Source organism: Mustela erminea, chromosome X (genome assembly GCF_009829155.1).
Source record: "Mustela erminea isolate mMusErm1 chromosome X, mMusErm1.Pri, whole genome shotgun sequence".
Lineage (NCBI taxonomy): Eukaryota > Metazoa > Chordata > Mammalia > Carnivora > Mustelidae > Mustela > Mustela erminea.
In genome coordinates this window covers 90,541,699-90,559,804 of record NC_045635.1, presented here as the reverse complement: position 1 = coordinate 90,559,804, position 18,106 = coordinate 90,541,699, and the positions used below count along the sequence as shown (strand labels likewise).

Genomic DNA, 18,106 nt, shown 5'->3' with positions numbered 1-18,106 from the left:
GGGGGAGCTGATGATTGTATTTTCTCATCTAATCTCATCTCATCAGATAAACTTTGACTCTAAAACAGTTCCAGAAACTTTGTTTGCTTCAGATATGACCTCTAAACAATGAAAGACTGTTTGGGGTTATACATGGGGCTTGAACTTATGATCTGAGATCAAGACCTGAGCTGAGATCAAGAGTTGGACGCTTAACCAACTGAGCCACCCAGGCGCCCCAGGTTAAATATTTTTAAGTGAAAATATAATCAGCGAACTTTATTTATAGAGTGAAGACTCGAGATAATAATGTCTACATCAAAGCAGAGAGCTAATGGAATAGGAGAAATGGGAAAAGGGGAAAGAATAAAGTAAAATATCTCAGACCTTAGGTCCTGGAAAACCTGGTGGCCCAGGAGGACCTTCTAGACCAATTCTTCCAGGTGTCCCAGGTGCTCCTGGAGGTCCTGGAATTCCAGGGAAACCTGTGCAATGATTAGTCATTTTTAATCTCCAAAGAGAAGACACATTAAGAAAGATACCCAAACTCCCAAACCCACATTTTTACCCTGTCCAACCATGCTTAGTGACTACAGTGAGATGTGAAAAGTAAACTGATATTCTAGCTGACTACTCAGGATCAACCCTTACAAATACCTGATATTCCCTCTCAATCATGTATGGTCCTGTCACTTTCATATAGAGTTAATGTGTATGGAAGATATACTCTTCTAAAGGAAAATGAGAGCTATTACTAATGAGATAGAACTAAACATTAGGAATGACTCCCACACAAACATGCAGAAAATTTCTATTCTGCTTATATCTGGATATAGTATGATAAAAGGTCTACCATATAGTTCTGGAAGTGAGCTAAAAACAACTGTAAGTATTATTCATACAAATGAATAAAACATACACATAAAGTCAAATTTTACTCTTTTGAAGTCATTTAGTATGAGTAAGGCCATTTTAACTACTGTTCTCAGACCAATGTGCATGCTTGCCATTCATGAAAATAAATTCTGTGAGAAAAAAAGCAGAACTGAAGCAACAGCCCTATAAATCAAGAGAATGTGATTTAGGATAAAACATTACTTGGATACATATGTGTAATAAATATGTTTTCTGCTTAATACAATCCATTCATTCAACAAGTATCTATTGAATGCTTACTCTGTGCCCTGAAATTTTCTAAGCCCTGAAAATACAATGGTGAACACAAAAGACAATAATTCTGTAATTTTAAAAGCTTATACATCATTTTTGCATAACTATAATTTAAATATTTTCTTGTCTGGACTGCTTCAGATAAAGATAGTAAATTTATAGTGTATACATGTTGTGACTTTTCACTTACATTATTTACGGTACCGAGAAAAGAGGCACAGTTACCCTATCTTACTTGTTGAGGGAACTATATCAAAGAATAATGTCATACTAACTAATTAAATTAGCCCGCCTGCTGCCCAGTCCTACATACCTTTGGGACCAGGTGGTCCGGGAAGCCCAATTCCGGGAATACCTGGTTCTCCTTTACTACCAGGTATTCCTGGCAAGCCTGGCTGGCCGGGAAGTCCAGGATCACCTATGGAGATACAGCAGTTTTGTTTTTGTTTTTTTTTTGAAAGGGATACTTTCAGAGAAAGAAGTCAGTAAGTGTTAAAGACATGGCCAAAAAAAATTCCTCACATACCTGGAAGACCTACTTCACCATCTCTGCCTGGGATACCAGGCAGGCCAGGCTTCCCTGGCTGGGTTATGGTCTGACCTGGATCACCTTTAGGACCTAAGAACAAGAGGGAATAAGCAGTGAATGAGAAGTGTTCACTTGACTACAGATGTCTTTTTAATGAAAAGGAAAACAAGAAAGTATCTATAATCTTTTTGAAGATGCACACTAACAAGAACCCACAAGAAAAATATCCCCGTATTATTTATCCAAGAAATATACCAAACAGAAGGATAAACTTTCAAAAAGAATAAGTAGATGACAGTTTTAAGAGCTTCCAGGATTGAAGAGGCCATCTATAAAAATATTTTTAAATGTAGGTCTAAAGAGCCTAACAAAACTGAAACTGCAGTAAACAAGAAATTTTTTTTTTTTGGTTAAACTAATGGCACCTTAAGGTTTCATGAATGCAAAGTCCAGATACACCTACTTCTCATTAATTGAAATAAGAACTTGAAATAGGCTCAGGACAAAAGTGGATCTCTAAAACCTGATATAAAAAAGCACTAACTATGAGAGAAAAGATTAATACATGAGACTACATTCAAATTAATTTCTGTTGATTAAAGACACCATAGAGAATGAAAACAAGCTGTAGTGAGTGAAAATTTTGCAGAATAGATAACAAACAATACACAGAATATATATATTTTAAAAATCCTAAATCAATAAGAAAAAGAAACAATCCCATAAAAAATGGTCCAAAAAACCACTTGAATGGGAATTTCAGAAATGGAAATCGAAACAGTCAACAAACATATGAAAAGGTGCTGAACTTTAATGTAATCAGGGGAATATAATAAAACTGTCATGAGTTACATCACACTCAGCAAAGTGACAAGGATGTAAAAAGTCTGACACTACAAAATGTTTATGAGGATGAAGAGCAACAAGAGGTCTCCAATACTGCTGATGAAACTGGTAAAATTGCTTTGAACATTATCTAGTAAAGCTGAAGCTGCATTTATTCTATGCTTTGAGAATGTGCGTCTTAAATACATACTCTAGCCTGGAGATTGGCAAAGTTTTTCTGAGAAGGACCAGACAGTAAATACTTCAGGCTTTGTGGGCCATAAGGTCTCAGTAGCAAGTACTCAGGTCTGCAAAATGTTGAGACTATGTGTAGGAGCGCAAAAGAAACCATAGACAATAGTGAGTAAGTGCAGATGTGTTCAAACAAGTTTCATTTATGACAATAAGTAGCAGGCTAGATTTGAATGCTGTGCTGTAGTTTGCTGATGTTTCCTCAGAGAAGTATGTGCACATGTACACCAGGATATATATATACGATGATGTACACAGAAGCATTATTCATAATACACCTGAACTATAAATGACCCAATTGTCCATCAACAACAGAATGGATAAATATAATGTCACACACACATGCACGCGTGCATACATACACACACAATGGGATACTATACAGCAATGAAAATGAATGTACTATAGCTATACACAAAGTTAACATAAGGAATACTTACCCTATGATTCCATTATTATGAAGTTCAAAAAGAAGCATAATTAAAGTACTTTGTTTAGGGATCCATATTTAGGTGATAAAACTAGGGGGCAAATGGAAGGAAATTATGCAAAAGTCAGGACAGTGGTTACCTCTGGAGAAATGGAAGGGGATCGTGATCGGAAAAGGACAGAGAGAGGAAGATGGGGGTTTCTAGGATGATGGCAATCTTCCGTTTTTTGACATGTGTGGTATGTACATGTGTGTTTCCATTATAGTTGTTAAACTTTATGTACCATGTACTTAAAAATAACAAACAACAAAAACAATGAAGACAATCAGAAGAAATTTAAAGAAGGAACTTCCCCCCCTTTAGAGAAAACACATACACTATGCTCCCTTGCTAAGGAGCTCTGAAAAGCCCAAATATAAATGGCCAGGGAAACAGATCTCTCATGAAAAGAAGCCAAGAATGGCCAGAAGATAATACATTTCTACTCTTAAGCACCAAATTAAAAACAAAACAATCATAGTAAACTCACCTGGTATTCCTGGCTGGCCTGGATTTCCTGCCAAACCTTGTATGCCTTTTTCACCTACAGGGCCTGGAGGACCAAAACCCACAGGGCCCATAGGCCCCCTATTCCCTGGGAGACCTGGCAGGCCTGGATTCCCAGGGGGACCTCTTTCACCCTTAAAAGCAATTCCACCCTGAAAATGGAAAAATTTAACGCAGAAACATAGATATAAGTTGGTATATTGGTATTACTGAATGTAACTAAAGAAATGATACAGCTATAAATATTTTTTCTTAAAAGCTCTATTAGTGTATGTTATTAGAGGATGGGATGTGTGATCATTCCATTTATTCATTAATTCCTTCAACAAATATTTTTTAGTTCCCATTATGTGTCAGGGGCTGGTGATACAGCAAAGAACAAAAATAGGCAAAAATCTCTGCCTTCATAAAGCTTACACTTTAGCAGTAAGTCAAGACGTTTGTAGCTAACACATGGCCATCTACTCACACTAACCTCTAAGCTTACTCTATATAGAACCAAATTAGACTTCTGTTCTCAGGTCCAAATAAACCCAGACAAAGATATGTAGTATAAGAGAAGGGGAACTTCACACTGACCCATAAGCATCTTAACTTCCTGCCCACCTATTCCCAACCAATATTACTCAAATAGTAACAGGTTAAGAAGATAAAACAACTGAGAGAAAAAGGTGGTACAGAAACCCAACATAGTGAATAACAATGTATCATTACTACCTACAGTTACATTCTTTTAACTACTAACTGGGCATTCATTATAGAACAAGGTTCATCCTAGGAAATGTCCCTAAGTAACAATTTGACATCACAAAACCAAGAATATCAAAGCAACTCACAGGTTCCCCTTTGGGGCCAGGAAGCCCTGGCAATCCATCCTGTCCAGGGGTACCAGGTAAACCAGGAAGCCCAGGAGCTCCTGGGGAACCCAATTCTCCTTTGTCACCCTTCATTCCTGGAAAAGTGAGGCTATCACCAGGTTCACCTTTAGATCCAGGAAAGCCTGGAGGACCTGGAGCTCCTGGTATGCCCTGAGAGAAGAAAAAGAAAGAAGGGAAAAAGAAGAAAAGAAAAAAATCAGTTTCTTTTTTTCCCCACATATTTTTCTCTCCAGTTTATCCTACCCACCCACCCAATGACATTTAGTGTACAAAGCTAAGAACAAAGTGAGGCATGTGAGTCAGGGAGAGTCAAGGAATTAAAAAGAACACAAATTAACAGAAGAACTAAATTTCTTTTATTATATATATCCACAAAAGAAAACCAAAGGGTAAATGGATTTCTTCTAGGTTTTTTTGGGTGTGTATGTATTCTATAATATACTCAAAACTTACTGTTAATCCTTTGGGACCGGTTAGACCAGCATGTCCTTTTTCTCCCTTCTGTCCAGGGAAACCAAGAGATCCTAATACATGCACATACACACACACACACACACACACACACACACACACACACACACACACACACACAATAATGTGAACTTTGACCCTGAGCCCCTGACAAAGCTCATATAAAAATCATCACGTCAGGAAGTCAAGTTTTCAAATAAGAACCCCATTCTCAATCACATATAACAAGTCACATTTTTATTTTCCTATTTTATGCTCTCAAAATGAGCAAATCATCCTTTCTTTTAGGTGAATCTATACGATATTGTATCCTTAAATGTTTCCAACTACAAAGCCTCTCAGAGCTCACAGCTACCAATTGCCAGGCACAGAGGTGTTAAGGTTCCTATAACCACCTATTGCCAAGTGGAGAAAGATAAGGACACAGTCTGAAAATCTTACTTCATTCTGACCTAAACAAATTTCCCAAATCCCTACGAGTCCTTTCTTTGGTTCACCATTTCATAAAATTTGGTTTATGAGAAACATTTGGTGCTCAAAGACTAGAGGAAATATTACTAAAGAAGTGGTTTTCAAAATGGGTTCCTCCATCAGCTGTATCAGCATTACCTGGGTACTGGTTAGAAGGTTAGAAATGCGAATTCTTGGGCCCCCACCCCAGGTCTACTGAATCAGAAACTTTGGGGGCGGCACCACCAACATGGGTTTTCAACTAGTCCTCCAGGTAACTCTAATGTACTCCCAAGTTCAAAAACCACTAGACTGGAGGTACAAAGCTAGATTACTAACTTCCAGTGGCAGCTATAAAACCACCTAAAAATTTATTTCCAAGTGCTAAATGAATCGGTTTCTTTGGCAGACATACTAGACAGAAAGATAAAAGACATCCCTGACACAAACATAAAGTGTGATTTCAAGAGAATATAATATTGGGATATCCCAGAGGCAGTTGAGAGAGAGCTGTGGGTCTGATGGATATCAAATATAATTTTGATTGGAAACAGGGAAGGAGGAGTTATGTATAGAAAGAGAAATATGGGCAGTTGGTTGCCAAACTACAGTAGAAGCCCTGTCCCTTAATGACATGTGATACATCCCCAAAGACTAGAAGCTCTGCCACTAGAAACTACACTCGGGGGCCAGACATTATGAGCTTTTCCCCCAGCTTTTTGGAAGAAAGAAGTTTCACTCTGTATGAGTTATTTTCCTCACCATATGGAAAACAGGGAAGATATTTTTCTTGGAATAGTATTGTCAAAATGCTTTAAGAGAAAATACTGGTAGCTTCAGGTATTAGAAACAAGAGTATAATTTATTTTGTAGCAGATAGAGGCATTTCATATTTAATTATTTATGAATATGAGAAACTGCATCAATATAAAACTGAGCTTACTAATATTTAACCAAGAGATATTTTTAAAAGGTTGCCCTGAGGCAGGATGTTTTACCTGGAGGACCTGGAAGACCTGGTAGACCAGGTTGACCTGGAGGCCCTGAAACACCAGTTCCAATACAGTTGAAGCAGGTGTCACCTTTGTCACCTAGAGAAAAGCATATTGAGAAACAATTTTTACTCAAAGGGGTATGTATGTCTTTAGGTAGCTTCTAAAAAAGTTAGCATCAAGGAACAACATTCCAACCCAATAGTGTAGTATAGAGAAGCCTATATTAGAATCAATTCATTTGATAAATATTTGCCAAGTGTCTATTACTTGCCAAGTACTGGTTCCAGGTGTCTATGATATACTGGTAAACAAAACAGATAAAACAAAACAGGCAAAACAAACAAAACAGGCAAAAATCCATGCCTTCATGGTGTTCACATCCTACCAGTGGAAAGGAATAATAAACAATGAAGGTAATAAATTATTAACACATATATATCAAATATAATATATATGTATAATATAGATATAGATGTAGATATAAATGTATCAAAAGGTGTTATGTTTAAAGAAAAAATACACCTGGGTAAATGTGATTGAACATGCTAGGGATGGGTTACAATCCCTACAAAGGCAGGTTACAATTTTAATAATATGGTGAAATGAGATGATGATATATGATAAAACAACTTAAAGGATGTGACATGTACCTAATAAATGTAGAGGTACTCTAGGAAGAAAGAATAGTCATGTTCAGCCTTTTCAAGAAACGTCAAGGAGACCAGATTGCTGGAGTAGAGAGAGGCAGGGGAAGCACGTCAGACAGTTCACAGGTTATAATGAGTGGTATATCATAACACATTACATAGGCCAATGTAAAGCCTGGCTTTTACAATGAGTGAAATGAGAATCCAGTAAAAAAATCTAAACAGAAAGCAAGAAGATATGACTTAAGTTTTAAAAGGATGTCTCTAGCTACTATATTGAGAACAGAAAGGATGTGCAATGATGGAGATAGGGTAACCATTTAAGTGGCTATTGCTGAAGTAATCTAGGAGAGATGAGGGCTCATCCCAGAGTGACAGCAATGACGATGAGGAGAACCAGTTAAGATTCTGGGTATATCTGAAAATAGAGCTCATGGGATTTTCTCATGGATCATATATGGACTACAAAAGAAGAGAATCAAAGATGACTCCAAGGTTTTTAGCCCAAGCAACCAAAAGGCCAGGGTGGCCTGCATTTTAAAAAGGGAAGATATAAGTGGTAAAATTATGAGGGAAGAGGCAACAGAGATCAGGACTTTAACTTGGTCAAATGTCAAGTTCAAAATGTTAAGTAGACAGCTGGATATACTCATCTAGAGGAAAAAAGTTATCTCTGGACAAGAGATATAAAATTCAAAGTCACTGGCAAATAAGTGGTATTTAAAGTCAGGAGAGTGACTGCATGAGTTCCAATACAGAAGAGGAACAAGGACTAAAATATTTGGGGCATTCCAAAATTATACATTGGATAAATAAATTGAAAATATATGCCAAAATGCAAATTAAGCCAAGACTTACTATAAAGCTACAATAATTTAGATAGTCTAGCTTGGTGGAAGGAGAAACAAATAGAACAATGAACAAAACGGAGAGGTCAGAAACAGACTCATACATATGGTATCGTTAAGATTTACAACAAAAGTGCTAATGTGATTCATTGGAGAAATGATGGTCGTTTGTACTACAATATTGAGCCAATTCAATATCCATATGGAAAAAGTACTTTGATGCCTGCTTCAAACACAAACATTACTTGAAGACAGATAAAAGATCAAAGTCAAAATGATAAAGCTTTTAGAAGAAAACACATAGAAATATCACCTTGGGATAATATCTTGGGATAAGCAAAGATTTCTAAAACAGAACATAAACAACACTAACCATAAAAGAAGACATTAATGATTGGATTTCTTCTAATTAATAACTTATGCCAAAAAAGCCATGAGTAAAAAACCAACTCGAATGGAAGAAGATAGTTGTGATACAAATATCTAACAACCCAATTAAAAATAGGAAAAAGGCACTTGACAAAGAGAATATACGAACTATAAGAAAAGAGGCTCAGCATCAATAAGTCATCAGGTAACTAGAAACTAAAACCACTTTGGAAAAATGGGTTGGTGTTATCTATGCAAACAAAACCTGCAACTACCCCTATAATACAGCAATTCCATTCTCAGGTATATACACAACAGAAATGAATGCTTATGTCGTACAAAATACATGTGTAAGAATGTTCATAGGAGCTTTACTAACAATAGCCCTAGACCAAATGTCTGTTAACATTAGAATGAATATTCAGGTATATTCATACAAAGAACACCAAAGAGAAGTGAAAAATATTGCTAGAAACAAAAACATAGGTATCCTACAGACATAATATTGGACAAAAGAATCAGACACAAAAGAGCCCATACTGTATGAGTCCATTTATACAAAGTTCAAGATTAGGCAAACTAATGTATGATAAAGGATAAGCTAGTGGTTACTTTTGGGAGTGCTGACTAGGGGGCACAAGAGTCTTCTAGAGTCCTGGAAAAGTTCTGTATTTTTCAGGAGAGATTATATAGATACATTGATATACATATAAAGAGATAGAGATAGACAACTATACAGAAAGGGATATATATATAGACATATCTATCTCTATCACTACCTCTATATCTAATATATTAATAATCCAAAAAGGTATGAAGAAAATCAGGACAAGTGAGGAAAAGTGTTTAGAAATGGAAAAAGAGTAAAAAAAGATATTTGGATTACCGGGGTATAGGCTGCTGGTGACTTGGACAAAAACAGCATCTATGGAGTGGTGGATTAGGGGAGTAAAATCTTGATTGGAGTAAGAGTATCCAGAGATGGTAAGTAGAAAATTCTGGAGGAGTATTGCTGCAATGGGAGCAAGGGACTAGAGCAGGATCTGGCAGGGAAAGTGGGATAAGGTATTTTCTAGTTGGGTGAAAAAAGGTATATTTGTATGCCTCCAGGAATGATCCAGTAAAAGGGAAAAACTGACAACGTGGGAGAGGCAGGAATTTCTGGAATGAAATCCTTGGGAACACAAGAGGGAATGGAATCTACTGTACAAATAGAAGAACTGGCTTTAGATAAGAGCAGTGATAGTAATAGGCTGGAGTGCAGAATATATGTGCACAGATTCAAGTATGTACGTAAATGTGACAGTGGTAATCTGTGAAAATTCTCTTACTGCTTCAGTTGGTCAGTGGAAGTAGAAGCAGGTCAACATCTTAACATGAGAATGGAAGAGGAGGTGTTAAAAATTTGAGGAGGGAAGAAAAGGTGTAGGCTCAGAAGATGTGATAATTTGGAATTATCCAAACTAGGCTTTTGTTCCAAGTGAGTACATACAATCAAGTGAGAGAAGAGTGAAGGGGGCAAGGGTTTATACATGGGATTGTTTACAATGATTGATCCTGACATTTATAGGTTATGAGGGAAGAAAGAATATCAAAAGGTTGAGGGAGAGTCAAAGTTGGTAGGTATCAGTGAGGCTGAAGTAATATCGGAGTCAGGTTATTATAGGTAGTGAGCTAGAAAGGATACAGTGGTCAGAAAATGGAATTCATGAAATCAAGATCATGTAAGTGTGCACTACTGGTGATGAGATGGTCTTGGGAGTAAGACCGTACCAGTGAGTGACTGAGGTAGAGTGGAGGATAGAGGGCATTTGGCTGAAGATCGGAAAGAATGAAGGAATGAATATGGGGGTCAAACCTTTCACTCCTTGTTCTCCTTGGAGTCCTCTATCACCTGGCAATCCCGGAGGGCCTGGAGGGCCTGCTTCACATATCTCATCACCTGAGACAAGATAAAGGATAGCAAACTAATAGTTGCAGAATACCCAGAAGACTAAACAAAAAGAAAGCAGACTAGAAAATAAGATCTATTTTCAGTTACTTCTCTGCAGTTATACAACTACCTATAAGCATAAGGAAGATATAATATTGGCGATAATTTCAAGAGAAAATTTGAACATCAAAGAATCACCAAAAATCAAAAGTAGAAAAAGCAGTAGAATAGTGCAAACCTTCAGCTGGATTCACCTACGAATGAAAACAAAACAAACCCCACAGAATTTAGGAGAAAAGTATAGCTTACTAGGAGGGATGTGAGGGCCAGGAGGGCCAGGAGGCCCTGGAAGTCCAGGAGCCCCAGGCTGTCCATCAAGTCCAGGAGATCCAGGAACAGAAATTCCAGGTGGACCTTCATCACCTTTCTGTCCCCTTTCTCCAGGAAAGCCAGGGGGGCCAGGAGGACCAGTAACTGCAGTCCCTAAGATTAAAAAAATAAAGTGATCAAAATGATCTTATTTTAGAGATACTACTTTAGTTGTCAATGAGACATAAATAAAAAGATCTTCCTTTAATTTTTTTTAAAGATTTTATTTATTTATTTGACAGAGAGAGATCACAAGTAGGCAGAGAGGCAGGCAGAGAGAGAGAGGAGGAAGCAGGCTCCCTGCTGAGCAGAGAGCCCGATGCGGGACTCGATCCCAGGACCCTGAGATCATGACCTGAGCCGAAGGCAGCGGCTTAACCCACTGAGCCACCCAGGCGCCCCTCTTCCTTTAATTTTTAATGCCAGTTATGTTTTTATTTTTTTTCTATAAGAATTGACATCTGGAAAAGCATGAAAAGTTTTAAATAATGTAACAACCAGTTTGAGTGTAAGAAAGAATAATTTAAGGTAGCTTTACTACTTTGGGAAATGTACTAACAACCCTCTACTTGCTCTTCTTTGATGCTACGATCTTTTAATCTAAGAAATACTGGAAAATATTAGGAAGAGAAAAAGAAGCATCTCAAAGTTTTCATGCAAACGTGGCTCTATTTCTGGACATTCTTCTGCACTACCTATTCCTGTAACATGAATGCATCTTTTTATAATAATAAAAATAATCATTATAATTATAAATGATTTGAATAATGCTTTCAGAACTGCTAAGGAAAATATACACATCTTTGTTCTTTTTCAAAACTATCTTTATAATGATATACTATAATTGGGCTAATTGAATTTAAATTAAAAAAAGAAAATGCTTCGGGAAAAATTCAGAAATAAAATATTAATAGGATAAAAAAAGAAAATGCTTCTATTTTCATGAAAGAAGATGTTAGTTGAAAAAATGAATAAAAACCATCTTTACTAGACTTACAAATTTATCTTCTAAGTGCATTTTAAAATCAGTTTGTCAGTTTCATTTAAAAAATACTGGAATTTTGAATGAGATTTATTTGAATTTAAAGATTAAATTTTGGGAGAATCATCTGTTTATAATATTGAGTTCTCATATCAAGAAATTAGGTCTCTCCGTTATTTATTAATTTATATTATTTAATGATATCTTATAGAACTCTGAAAAAAGGCCTTACACATCTTTTGTTTGGTTTATTCATGGGTTAATTTGATTACTACTATGAATTTTATTGCTATTACTATTGTTAACTGGATTTCTTTCTCATACATTTTATTTTTATACTGCTGGTAAAGAGAAAGTCAAATTATTTAAGTATGCAACTATCATATCTGTCCACCTTGCAAACATTCTAAGTTCTGGTAATGTGTCATTTGATTCTTTTAGGCTTTCTAGGTAGATTATAATAGGGTTTGTAAATAACTCAAATTTGGGGTTTTGTTCCATCCTTACACTTCTTTTTTCTTCCAGATGTAGTGTACTGGCTGGTCTCTCCAGTGTAAGGACAAAGGGTATAGATAATTCTGAGTATGTGTATCTTATTTTTTACTTGAATGTGAATGTTCCTGATGTTTACCATAAAAAGTATGACATTTCCTATACAGTCCTATACTTCCTATATGCAGCAGCTTCATCAAGTTCCCTTTTAAACCTAGTTTTTTTTCTTTTTTAAAAGATTTTATTTATTTATTTATTTGTCAGAAAAAGAGAGAGAGAAAGCACACAAGCAGGCAGAAAGGCAGGCAGAGGCGGAGAGAGAGGCAGGCTCCCTGCTGAGCAAGGAGCCTGACAGGGGCCTCAATCCCAGGACTCTGGGATCACGACCCAAGCCAAAGGCAGCAGCTCAACCCACTGAGCAACTCAGGCATCCCTAAACCTAGTTTGATAACTTTTTTACCTTTCAAAAATTGAATGAGCATTGAATTTTACTCTTTTCTTAACAAATATTGGCCCATTCTTTTTTAATCTGTCAATATAGTCAATTACAATAATGTTGAACCATCCTTGAAATCTTAGGGTAAAATCTAGTTGGTCATATCATCATATTATTTCATATTTTTCTGGATTTGCAAATATTTTATTTAGGATTTTTTTATATTCATAAATGAGAGTGAATTATAATTATTTCTAGTGCTATCTCCTTGGTGGTTTGGTGTCAATGTTATAAAATTAAATGTCCTTTTTTAAAAAAAAGTTCTGAAAAAGTTTATAAAATATCAGAATTACTCACTCAATAACTTAGTAGAATTCATCCACAAAACTAACCACCTATAAAATGGTTTTTTCATAGAAATCCTTAACATTTCTAAATCTTCCATGGTAATTAATCTACTAAGGTTTTTTTTTACTTTCTCAGGAAAATTTTAGTAATTTGTGTTTTTTGTTTCATGAGTAATGGATATTTCATTTAGAATTTCCATTATATTGATGGAGTTTTACAGTTTTCTTATAATTTAAAAAAATTAATTGTATTTATGGTAATAATACTTTATTGATATTATTTGTGCCTTCTCTTGTTTTTCTCTTGATCATATTTTTTTCTTGTTTTTACCTTTATCAAGTTTTTCCTTCTATTTTGTTTATGCTTATTTCAGTTCTTATTATTTTTTCAAATTAGCTCATTTATGTTTAGTATCACTAATTTTGTGATACATTAAGGGCACCACTTTGGCTATGTTTAGTAAGTTTTGATTATAAGGTTGTTTAGCATTTAGTCATTTCTCTTTATTTCTTGCTTACCTCCAAAGTTATTTACATATGTTCATTTTAATATACAAATGTAAAGATATTTGGTGCTTTCTGCTGTTAATTTCTAACTTCATTTCACTGTGGTCACAGAGCACAGCCTGCGAAGAATTTTTTAAATTTTTTGACAGGATTTAATCCCCTTAATAACTATACACAGGGTAGCATAATAAGCCTGTTTTACAGATGAAGAAACTGAAACTCAGAGAGTGAATAACTTGGCTAAGATCTCCATGACAGGAAGTGGTTAAAGCTAGGATATGAACGGAGATTGAGATCATGTAATTCCAGAGTCTTGGACCAAATGCTATGGCAGCTGGCCTTAGTACTAACCAGAGAAAAAATTCTGGTTCAAGCTGATTGGATTTGCATGTTGAAGCATGGCATACATACCAAAAAGTGTAAGGGTATATGGTTTAATACATTATCCAAAAGGAACACATCTGGTAACCAGTGCCCCCAAGAACTAGAACATCACTAACTCTCCAGGAGCCCCTTCATCTACCCATCCCAAGTCACTGCCCTCTCTTTCCCAAGGATAACAAATATTCTAACTTCTAAATTAGTTTTGCTTGTTTTTGAACTTCATTGCAATGAAATCATACAGAATGTACTCCTTTATGTCAGGCTTCTTTCATTATGTTTGTAAAGTTCCAGTATTTTTGAATGTGGCTGTAAGTTCATTTTTATTTCTGTATAGCATCCCATTATTTAAAAATAATTTTAAAAGACTTTTTTCAGGGGGCACCTGTTTGGCTCAGTCAGTTAAGTGTCCCACTCTTGGTTTTGGCTCAGGTTGTGATCTCATGGGTGGTGGGATCCAGGCACACACTGGGCTCAAGTTTAGTGGCATTTGCTCCAGTCTGCTCTAAGATTCTCTCCTGCTCCTCCCCAAACTTGCACTCCTGTGTGTCTGTGTGTGTGCAAACACACACCTGCTCTCTCAATAACAGATAAATCTTTTTAAAAATGAAAGATTTTTTCTGATCTAGGAGAGTAGATTTTTTTTAAATGTTTCACATAAGTTTGAAAAGAATGTATATTCTTTGCTGCACACAACATTTCTTTCTCCCACATATGCAGCTTGACAGTGTTGCTCAAATCATTTATATACTGATTTATTTTTCACCTCCTTAATATGTTATCACTAGGAGTTTGTCAGTTTTTATTTTATATATTCAAAGCTGTACTTTTAGATATACAAAGTTTCATGACTTTTACATAATTGTGGTATAATCTGTCTATATCTATCCATATGAGATATCTCTCTTTTTAATGTACTTCTTGATTTGAATTCTATTTCATGCTGTATTAGAATTGTTAAACCAGCTTTCTTTTAGATAGCACTTGCCTAATACTTTTCAACTGCTTTATTTAAAAAAATTATGTCCTTTTAACTTAAATGGGCCTATTATGCACAGTATATATTCATATTTCAATTTTATTTTAGTTTTTGTCTTTTAATCAATGCTTAGTGCTTTCATATTTATTGGAGTTGCTGATTTGTTTATGACTTCTCGTCATCTTATATTTTATTTTCTATTTACCAAAGTTTGTCTGTGTCTGTTTTGTCCCAATTCTAAATTATATTATGTAAATCCAGATTTTTGGTTATTCTCTTTTCTCAAAGGATGTGTAAGTCATGCATTTTACTGGTAGTCTTCTCTAGTGGTTACTACTAAAATTTTGACCTATGTACTTCAACTTACATTTTTCTAAAAACTGAGAATTAATAATATTAGTATTCTCTCTTGCTAATAAGACAAAAAACCTTATGATTGATTTCCCCCTCTTCTCTCTGCATCACCTCATCCTATGGTAACAATGTGTATAATTATAGTTCCACAAAATATCTTTTCTAACCATTCATTCTTTTTTTTTTTTTAGGATGAAATATCTTTTTTTTCCAATTTATTTATTTTCAGAAAAACAGTATTCATTATTTTTGCACCACAGCCAGTGCTCCATGCAATCCGTGCCCTCTATAATACCCACCACCTGGTACCCCGACCTCCCACCCCCCGTCCCTTCAAAACCCTCAGATTGTTTTTCAGAGTCCATAGTCTCTCATGGTTCACCTCCCCTTCCAATTTCCCCCAACTCCCTTCTCCTCTCCATCTCCCCATGTCCTCCATGATATTTGTTATGCTCCACAAATAAGTGAAACCATATGATAATTGACTCTCCCTGCTTGACTTATTTCACTCAGCATAATCTCTTCCAGTCCCATCCATGTTGCTACAAAAGTTGGGTATTCGTCCTTTCTGATGGAGGCATAATACTCCATAGTGTATATGGACCACATCTTCCTTATCCATTCGTCCGTTGAAGGGCATCTTGGTTCTTTCCATAGTTTGGCGACCGTGGCCATTGCTGCTATAAACATTCATTCTTCTATTTCACCCATTCCCACCCCCAAGTTCATCCTGAATTCATTTCCCTCTTCTTAGACTAAACCCTCCAGTATCTACTTTAGAGACGTTCTGGAGGTGGAAATTTTCTAAGTATCCTATCTTCACACTACAATAACAGTTTGATGTAATAAAGAATCCCAAATTCATAATTATTTTTCTTTATTACTCTGAAAATGCTCCAATATCTTCCTCTGACTCTCACTGCTTTGTAGGTGGTCTGCCTTTTCCCTCAGAGAGTTTTTAAGAGTTTCTTTTTATCCTTAAATTCTAAAATGTCCCTACAATATGTCATTATGTATTTGTGTATTATTATCTTACTCTTGCTTGGTGATTCATACACTTTCATAGGGACTCATGTTTTCTTTCAATAAATAGAAGTTCTCAGTCATTAATTTTGCAAATATTGCCTGTTGTCCCATTCTCTCCTTGCTGAACTCCTGCATGGTAAATTTTAGAACTTCTAGGTTTATCCCTTGTCTCTTAATTTTTCTTTCATATGACCTAATTCTATAACTTTTTTGTTGCATCCCAGAAGAATTCCTTATCTGAATTTTCTAGACATAGTATGTGTTTAGTCTGCTACCTTGAAATTAGAAATTCAAAGTGTATCCTTAGAAAGAAAAGAACCCACATTTATTCTTTCTCCTTGGGGAGATCACTGAGTATCACTCATCTCATCATGTTATTAATTCATTAGTCAAATTTTTGAAGGGTAGGGAACAATAATTTATTAAACATATATGTTTGCCAGGTGCTACACCAGATGACTTCTCATATTTTACATAAATCCATATTATCTCTTCATTTTTGAGAACATCCAAATACACGTGCTGGACAAGGGTGCTACTCAGTCTATGGCCAAATTAGAAATGCTCTACTGTATTATCTATCTCCAATAAGGGAATGATACAACACTCAGTGCTGAGCCCCCAAATTTTATTGCACAGCAAAATCACTATAAGGATTTCTAAATAGATATTTCTGGAATTCTTTTTTATTTATTTTTATTTTTTTATTTTTTTAAATTTTTTAATTTTTTATAAACGATATTTCTGGAATTCTAAGTGGATAGTGTCAATTACTACTTTAATAGAGAAAATATTATAAAACTAGGCATTATTAGAATAGCATTCCCTTCCATAGCAGAATGAAAAATGTAATGATTCATTTTTGGATCACAGAAACACTGGGTGTAATTTATTAATAAAAGGTAGAAATTGTATTTTGGGGGTAAAAGGGAACTATCCAATCGATTTTTTTTTTTTTTAAGTACCGGTGAGAAATTTGGTGAGAAAGGCTATAGTATGAGTTGAGAACTATCCGTCAATTAAAAAATACGCACATCTTCTACTGCCCTGCTCATCCTGGAACTAGTATGATAATACCAGACATGTGGATTAGGAAAGATGCTACCAACACAAGAACATTAAGTACAGTCTCTTTTACCTGGAGGTCCAGGAAGGCCAGGTGGTCCCTGTATTCCAGGAAGTCCTCGCTCTCCTTTTTCTCCAGGCAAGCCCGGTAATCCAATGTTTCCTTTTTCTCCTACAGTTACACCAGTCCCAGGCCTCGGAATTACCTTTATTATGAAAGAAAAAAATAAAGGAACTCAAAGGGGAAGTGATTAGTTCTAAAAATAACCTATCAGCTACATATAATTACAGTGTCATCATTTACACAAAGCTCTGCATGCAATATCAAGACAAGTACACATATTATGAGCCACATTCCGTATCACTCCTATCCTGTAACTGATTAGAAACTGTTAAATACCAATAATAATATTACCACCCTCCTGAGCCCTAGGCTTTTGAGCTAGAATATTTTTTGATGTCTCTTATCACAGTCAGTTCATTCCAGTTACCTAAGCCTGATAATTCTTTACTGAAAATTTCTAATTCACCTCCTTCTTTCCTGTTGCTACAGCCACTATGCCCATCTTACACTTGGACTAACAGAAGCACCTCAGAGCATCTTCCTTTCAATCCAATCTACTGCTAGGATATACTTCCTTAAAAATCAATTTCTCTGTGTTAGCTATCCTATTTAAGGACTCAAAATTGCTCACCACTTCTTACTATGTCTGATGCTACTTTTCACAATGGACTGTCAAATCTCTTCTCCCTTCCAATACCTCTCTCCCCTATTTCATCTCCTGTTATTTCTAGCAGTGAAGTTTTAGGAGAGTGAGGTCTATCTGATTATAACCACTTCGTGG

The 18,106-nt window shown here is 35.7% G+C and overlaps 1 protein-coding gene across 4 annotated transcripts in view; it reads right to left on the bottom strand.

Annotated features, from left to right (window-relative positions):
- Window positions 1–18,106, bottom strand: part of COL4A5 (collagen type IV alpha 5 chain) — a 238,612-nt gene that overhangs the window by 73,975 nt on the left and 146,531 nt on the right. For all 4 annotated transcript variants that reach the window (XM_032331820.1, XM_032331819.1, XM_032331822.1 and 1 more), the window contains exons 19-28: window positions 17,335–17,467; window positions 10,633–10,806; window positions 10,249–10,332; window positions 6,530–6,622; window positions 5,064–5,134; window positions 4,569–4,760; window positions 3,716–3,884; window positions 1,676–1,768; window positions 1,463–1,567; window positions 367–464 (exon numbers count right to left, since the gene is read on the bottom strand). In XM_032331820.1, the coding sequence (XP_032187711.1) occupies window positions 367–464; window positions 1,463–1,567; window positions 1,676–1,768; window positions 3,716–3,884; window positions 4,569–4,760; window positions 5,064–5,134; window positions 6,530–6,622; window positions 10,249–10,332; window positions 10,633–10,806; window positions 17,335–17,467 (1,212 nt within the window). The remainder of the gene's footprint in view (window positions 1–366; window positions 465–1,462; window positions 1,568–1,675; window positions 1,769–3,715; window positions 3,885–4,568; window positions 4,761–5,063; window positions 5,135–6,529; window positions 6,623–10,248; window positions 10,333–10,632; window positions 10,807–17,334; window positions 17,468–18,106) is intronic.